The 7,859-nt window shown below is 44.8% G+C and overlaps 1 protein-coding gene across 1 annotated transcript in view; it reads left to right on the top strand.

Moving 5' to 3' along the window:
* Window positions 1-7,600, top strand: part of CSGALNACT2 (chondroitin sulfate N-acetylgalactosaminyltransferase 2) — a 38,866-nt gene extending 31,266 nt beyond the window's left edge. The window contains exons 7-8 of the mRNA XM_015416614.1: window positions 2,293-2,374; window positions 6,052-7,600. Coding sequence (XP_015272100.1) covers window positions 2,293-2,374; window positions 6,052-6,344 — 375 coding nt within the window. The 3' untranslated portion in view covers window positions 6,345-7,600. The remainder of the gene's footprint in view (window positions 1-2,292; window positions 2,375-6,051) is intronic.
* The last annotated feature ends 259 nt before the right edge of the window (window positions 7,601-7,859 follow it).

Below are 7,859 nucleotides of genomic sequence, written 5' to 3'. Positions count from 1 at the left end.
CGCCAAAAGAGCGGGAGGGAGGGGAGAAAAGGATGTTTCAGGCGGCAAACCCCTTGTCTGTTGCCGGTAGAACGCCAAACAGACCTCACTCTCTTCAGCCAGAAGGGAAAGATTTTTAAATTCCTCTGATAAATACAAGTAAATGATTCCATGGGAACCAGAGTGCGGGTAGAAGCTGCCAGGTTGTACAACTGGGGCTTCTGGGAAGAAACATCTAAGACGGCAATTTGACCCTCTGTTGTGTATGTAAAAACCAGTGATTGAATAAATACCTGAATGTCTGCCGGTCCCCTAGAAGACTGACAACAGAGGGAGGGAGTGGGGGGGGGTTGTGTTGTGGGAGTGGGGCCTCAACTGAGCTTCAGTTCCTTGAACAACCTGCTTTGTGTTTATTTCTATAGCTGAATCTTTGGTTTCCCTAAGATGCTTCAGGGCTTAGCTAGGGCTTTAGCCTTTGTGATACAGATTGCCCGGCACCCGGCTTTTGCCTTAGTGGGTGTTTATACATTCCAGGGGTGAGCGGTGCCCTTCTTGAAGCCCCAACACATGACAGAGAGAAGCTTTATCGGCATATTAAAAAATCAGTAAGATAAGACTTCATCAAGGTAGAATTACATCTGTAGGTCTCAAAACACCAATATTAAGAATAGTTCCTTGCTACCAAAATCTTAGACAAAAAAGATCAGCAATCTGTACAGTAACTTCTGGTGACTTATCAGCTACGAGAAACCTAATTGCATTATCAGAATTGATCCTGGACAGTAAAGGCTTAATCAAAAGTAGAAGAAGAAGAAGAAGAGATTGGATTTATACCCCGCCCTTCACTCGGAGTCTCAGAGCGGCTTACAAACTCCTTTCCCTTCCCCTCCCCACAACAGACACCCTGTGAGGTCGGTGGGGCTGAGAGAACTCTGACACAAGCTGCTCTTTCAGGAACAGTACTCTGAATCAAGCTGCTCTTTCAGGAACAGCTGTGCCAGAGCTTGTGACTGACCCAAGGTCGCACCAGCAGCTGTGTGTGGAGGTGGGGAATCAAACCCGGTTCTCCCTGATTAGAGTCCGCACACGTAACCACTACACCAAACTGGCTCTCAAGGTAGAATTACATCTGTAGGTCTTAAAGTAGTCGGAAATGTAAGTGGAGGGGGCAGCGTAGCACAATATGGTCTCAAGCGAGTGAACAATTGCAAATCCTGTCACGTTTCGGGATGCCTCTGTATCCACCCGAGACCCAAGGTGAGGGAAAAACATTACATCTGGCGAGCATAAAGGCTCTGTGTTGCAGCAGGATCACATGATTAGAGAAGTATTGCGTCATGCTGTTTGGTACATATCTGAGGCCGAGGGAGCCCAACATATGGTTATCAGTGTTATCCCGGCCAGTTTGCTGTAGCGGTTAGGAGCGTGGACTGTAATGTGGGAGAACCGGGTTTGATTCCCCACTCCTCCACATGCAGCTGCTGGTGTGACCTTGGGTCAGTCATAAGTTCTTTCAGAGCTGTTCTCTCAAGAGCAGGCCTCGAAAAATCTCTCTCAGCCCCACCGACCGCACAGGGTGTCTGTTGTGGGGAGGGGAAGGGAAAGGGATTGTAAGCCACTCTGAGACTCCTTCGGGTAGTGAAGGGCGGGGTATAAATCCAATCCCTCCTCCTCTGAGAAGCAGTAACTCTGGTCAGGAGTCCCAACTCATGAAGTAAACATTCATCTTGCCGAGAAAGGGGATGGTTTGGTCAGAGCACATCCCATTTCTGATTGACGGGCTCTTTGGATCCTAACGGTATATAATATTGGTGATGGCGATTGTTCGGGGCTCCAAGGCCCCTTGAGGCCTTGGAAGGAGTCAGAAGACATTCCTGATAAACATATTTACAAGTGCATTAATTTTCTAATAGGTAATTGGGTGGGGGTGTATGATGAATGCTAAATAGCCATTTGCTTGAATACTTTTGCATTATGGGTTTAAATTTTCAATAAATGGTTTTAACTATGGAACAGTTTAACTATGGAACAGAGAGAGAGAGAGAGAGAGAGAGACCCCATATATATAAATATATATAGAGAGAGGACCATATACATATATATATAGTCCTGCCAGTTTCCATCCCCTGCCCTTACCGAACTGGGTGGGAATGGGAGTTTTAGGAAAGGTTCCTGCACTCCTAATTTCCCCAACAGTTTGTCTATGTGAAACAATAAATGCCTAATAGAAACAAATTACGCTCGGCTGGCTTTGCGACTCCTCCTCCGTGCACTCTGGGAAACCCACCAATATGCCTATGTTTATCATTTTAGGTGCACAAAAAGGACTCTGGCTTTTGGCGGGATTTCGGCTTTGGGATGACGTGTCAATATCGAACAGACTTCTTGACTGTTGGTAAGATGCATCCAATGTAAATCTCTTCAGTTTTTCTCTGGTTTTGGCCCAACGCCCTCTACTGTTGGTCTTGTTGACAATGTGTGTGTGTGTGTGTGTGTGACTGCTTCCTGCTCAACAGCATGTGATTCTTACTGTAGTTTTAAAGCTGGAGTAGATCCTTGCTCTCAGGAAGCGATTTAACCCTGGGTTTTTAAACACAGCCGGAAAAATACGTGCATTATTCACCCACATGACTTCTCGGTCATTTCAGTCTTAGCATTCAAAAAAGCGAGCACAAATTAATGGAACGGCATAGCTCTTTGATATTCTTCAGCACCATCTTGTGGCTTATCCCGGATATCATTCTCCACAGAATAGCCTGGATTTTTCATTTCATTGGTTAATAGTGTACTGTTTTGCACCGCAATACAGTAATATACAGCAGCTTTGAAAAAGTGTTCTTTTTATCTTTCTTGAGCCCCTTCGATCTCTGTGGCACTTGCTCACACTCCCCCTGAAAGCAGTCTGCCGTTTGGGAATGCCCTTTCAATCTACTTTATCCCCAAGATGCTTTTAATCCCTGTGTTAAGACTATTCCGTGCACCTTGGTGTTTAGTCATGCCGGCCACATGACCACGGAAACATCTTCGGACAGCGCTGGCTCTTCGGCTTGGAAATGGAGATGAGCACCGCAACCCTAGAGTCAGATTCGAGTGGCTTTCGAGCAAGGGAACCTTTACCTTTACCTAAGAGTATTCATTGGTTAAGATCATGAGGGGCTTTGGAGTGGGTGGTCTCCGATATGCTGATGACACCCAGCTTTGTGTCTCATTAGCCAGGCCTCCAGAGGCAACTGTGAAAGTCTTCTTCTTCTGCCACGGAAACAGATCAAGTTGGGTTGCCGTGTTAATTTGTCCGTAGCAGCAGAAAGGAGCAAGAGTCCAGGGGTACCTAAAATAACAAAATCTGTTGTGATAACTTCATGCCAAGTAAAAATGCCCATAGCCATATTTTATGTTCCTAAAGTAACAGAATGGCTTTCAATCTGGAAAAGAAAAAAGAAGTGCTAATGCATTATTTTTTTCAATTTTTCCAAAAATTTCCGTTTCCTTGCGGAAAAAAAAACCCCGAGTTTTTTTCCGAACTTCAAAATTTCCGGAAATTTTACATCTCTAGTCACGGCTCGCTTCTTCAGATAACCTTCAGCAGGTTTTGGCTGTGCTTAGTCTAATATCAATTTTGTTAACTGTGTGCTTTTCTATGGCTTGTTGCCGTAATAAATGCCTGCCTGCCTGACTGTGTGCTTTAAATTTTGAGTGCTTTTTAATTTTGTAAATATGTGTTGTTTTAATCTGTTTCGTTCTTTTTAAGTAGACTGTTTGTGTCCTAGCAGCCCGGTGATTCCATCGCGAGCCACCTTGAGTCAGAAAAGATAAGGCAGGATAGAAATGTTTTAAATGAGGAATTAAAAATTAAATCCATCTTTGCTTATGAACACATGAATGGCGTCTGCAGCAGTGTCCAGGAGTGTCAGTTTCAATGGCCCTAGTTTTTTAAGTGTTTCACAACAGAGGGTAACAGTGGAATAAAAACCCCAATGAAATAATTCCAGTTGATTTACACAAAATGAGCTGCTTGCCAAACTCCCAGTTAAACCGATGGCATATGAAATGTTTTGATGCATCTTAGGTGCGATAACGGAATCTTTAACTCCATCCTGCAGCGTGAAACCATATTTTATCTTTTCCCCCATTTCTCTCTTTATTTAATAAGAAGTAAAATTAGAGGTTCTGCTGATGCAGTCTACTTGAGAAGGGAGTGTGACCTCTTGTCAAACTCGCTTTCAATTTTATTGCTCGCTTGCCATAGAAATTGAGAGGGGGATCTGGAGAGTGTGAATTCTAAAGGCTTTCGCTTTCAGATGCTTTGAAGGAGATTGTAGATAAGCATGCCTGGGAACAGTCACCGGCCTTGATTCTCAGTTTACAGTATCTGGCTTGATTTTCAGTTTACAGTGTCTGGCTTTTGTCTACGTGATGGGGGGCTGTCACCAAGGTGGGAATACATAACTGTTGGTTTGGGCGGGTGGAATACCTGGGGGTGATTGGCTTGTAACTTTTTAGGGTCCCTGTTTGAACCTTGTGTATCCATTGAGAGCCAGTTTGGCGTAGTGGTTAAGTGCGCGGACTCTAATCTGGGAGAACCGGGTTTGATTCCCCACTCGTCCACTTGCACCTGGCTGGATGACCTTGGGCAAGCCGTAGCTCTGTCAGAGCCGTTCTTGAAAAGAGCAGTTTCTCTCAGAGCTCTCAGCCCCACCTCCCTCAGAAGGTGTCTGTTGTGGGGAGGGGAAGGGAAAGGAGTTTGTAAGCCGCTCTGAGACTCCTTTGGGTAGTGAAGGGCGGATTATAAATCCAATCTCCTCTTCTTCTATTGATTTCGCACCTCCATTTTCAGTTCTAACACAGCCAATGAACAGGCTGGATCCTATCAATGTCTCAATAAACTTTTCGTTCTTCTGAATGACTGTTGTTGGGAACTGATTTCTCCAAGAGCCTTGACACCTCTCATATGAACTGATAAAACCTCTCTTCTCATCTTGATTTATGCCCTAGTTCAGGGGTCTCCAACCTGGTGCCCGTGGGCACCTTGGCACCCACAGGTATCTTTCCTGGTGCCCACCAAGTAGGTTCTAGAAAGTAGGTGGATCCAGGTGGGGTTTCTGTCTGGCAGGTTTTCTGACTGTCCACTGGAGTTTTTTTCTCTCTCTCCATAATTTATTTATAAATTTTCAAGTGATAGTAATTACAATATAAATGACACACTACATTGGAGTCTTATAGGGGGGGCTCTGCAACTTATCTGGCTGCTTTTTGTTCCTCATGGCCCGACTGAGGGCTGCTGGGAGAAGGGGGCGGGGCTTGTTGCATGTGCCCGCCCCCTGAGCTCCTTACTGCCGGAGCTCCACTCCTGTGCGCTCCCGCAGGAAATGACCCCTTGTAATTACAATATAAATTACACATTACATTGGAGTCTTATAGTCAGTCTTGTTATCTAACCACGCATACATTTTTGTCCATCTTTTTAGATATAATTGTTCATCTTTTCCTTGCAAAACAACATTTAGTCTATCCATTTCAGCTAGTTCCAACAGTTTCTGAATTAATTCATCTTTTGAAGGGAATCTCTCATTTCCCCAACCTTTAGCCACTAATATTCTAGCAGATGTTAAAATATAGGTCAGTATATACATTTCGTTTTGGTTATATCCATCAGGGATAATATTTAACAGAAATATCACTGGTGTTGAAGGTAATTCAATTCTCATTATTTCCATTATAATCCTATGAACTTTATGCCAATTGGAGATTTGATTGGCTGTGCAGATTCTTTCTTTAAAAGGTTGCTTTGGCAGCGCTGGGATCTTCGCTGTGTGACTGCTGGAAATCTTCGGCAGCCATTTTGTGGCTGGCTCCACCTCTGGCAGCCATTTTGTGGCTGGCTCCACCTCTGGCAGCCATTTTGTGACTGGCTCCACCTCCCGCAGCCATTTTGTGGCTGCGTGTACCCTGCCGTGTCAAGATTCCAAAGGTGGCTGCAAGCTCAAAAAGATTGGGGGGGACCTCCTGCCCTAATGTATTTGCTTCAGGAGGTACATTCTACCTGTGTCATCTTGATATTTTTTTTCCTCCTAGGAGGATTTGACCTGGAAGTCAAAGGCTGGGGTGGAGAGGACGTCCACCTCTACCGGAAGTACTTGCACAGTGACCTAGTGGTGGTCAGGACCCCGGTGCCGGGCCTCTTCCACCTCTGGCACGAGAAGCACTGTGCCGACGAATTGACTCCGGAGCAATATCGCATGTGCATTCAGTCTAAAGCCATGAACGAGGCGTCTCACTCCCACCTCGGGATGCTGGTCTTCAGGGAAGAGATCGAGGCCCATCTGCGCAAGCAGGCCTACCGGACTAGCAGCGAAGCAGTAGGTTGAAGCAGTCTGCGGCGCAATACGAAGAACTCTACTGTGCTACGGACCAGCATCGTTCTCAAAGCCTTAATTAACTCAGTTTGGTTTTTTTAAAACAAATGCAGTGCCTCTCTCCCTCGTGAAGTTGAGTTCAAGATCTTGTATGGCCTGTTTAAGTACATTTCACACTAGATCGGGCACTTGAGTGAAAGGAAGCATTTCTACTGGTGCACTTGGGGATATACAAGAGCAGAATGTATTCACTCTCCCGCCTCTGTTGTTTTTTCTCCCCTCAAATGTTTTTCACTTTTCAGATTTGCATTACCTGACAGTGAGAATCCGCAAGCAAACAAAACCCGTCTTCTCCACTGCCTACAGTTTCTCTGTACTGCTCATTTCTTTGTAGGTTTTTTTTAAAAAAGAAAGGGACCGTATACGTATAAACTCCACGGAGAAAGAATAAAACAGGCGAAAAAGCCGGTGAAGACGCGTAAACAGAAACACGGTGGTATGTTGTGCAATTAGACTCGCTGAACTCGCCTTATTAACTGTCAGGTACATCAATTGAAAATAAATTTCAGTTTTTTTAAAAAAAGAGGCTACAGAACAGTTAACAAGAATGTGGTCATGCCGTTCTTTATCGGACTGTAAATGAATTGAGCTCGTATGCTATTTGCTTAATCCTAGCTGCTAGCCAAATACCTTTTTTTTTTTTGCATGTTTCAGGATGTACAGAACGAGAGAGACTGTCTTGGACACAAAAGTTTTCACTTCACTGCCTCGTTGTGACACTTCCGATAACCTTTGTTCCTCAAATGAAGGTTGGAGCTTGTCTCCAAGGTAAAAGGGATCTGGAGAGATGACGTTTAAAGATTAGATCGGTATCCACTTTTTGACTCTGTCTGCCTGGGTCTAGTTTTCTTGTCATTTTGCTTCCAGCAGAGGGCACAGGATTGCCTCTTGCGCAAGCCCCGTTGAAACGAAGGGTAGTTTCCCGGAAGCATAGCTGTTCTGCAGTCATCCCTGTCTGTTTTGTACGGGGCTTGCAAAGGAATCGTTGGAACCGTTGTGCCCGTTTTTGTTCACCGGCAACAAAAAGATAACAGCTCTGAGTTCTGAACAACTGTTTACTGTTTGCAAAGAGTTCTGGGTGTCGTTCCCTTTTTAACATATAGTTCTGCCTTTATGTAACATTATGGAGAACAGTGTAATGTGTCTGAAACACGGGGAGAATGGAATGCAAGTCGGCTTGCCCTGTTCTCTTTATTAAATAAATTGAATACCTGTATATTTTAATTGTTTTGACTTGAGGCTGCTCATTTGAGGTGGTGAAACCCATGTGCCTGCGCTCCCGAAGACAGCTGGGTACTTGCAAATGGCAACAGATTGCTCTAGTTACGGGATCGTTCTGCATGGTGTACGTGGGACGGATCCGTTTCAGTGTTTTGCTTAATAGAGGCAAACCCATTCCAGCATTTCCCAGTTCAAGCTGGCGGGCATATTCAATATTGCAGAGCAAATTGCCTCCCAGCTGCTCCC

Source organism: Gekko japonicus, unplaced genomic scaffold, assembly GCF_001447785.1.
Source record: "Gekko japonicus isolate JY-2015 unplaced genomic scaffold, Gekko_japonicus_V1.1 scaffold4511, whole genome shotgun sequence".
In the NCBI taxonomy this organism is placed as follows: Eukaryota; Metazoa; Chordata; class Lepidosauria; order Squamata; family Gekkonidae; genus Gekko; species Gekko japonicus.
The sequence above is the reverse complement of the archived record's forward strand: the minus strand, read 5'-3'. Positions and strand labels throughout refer to the sequence as shown.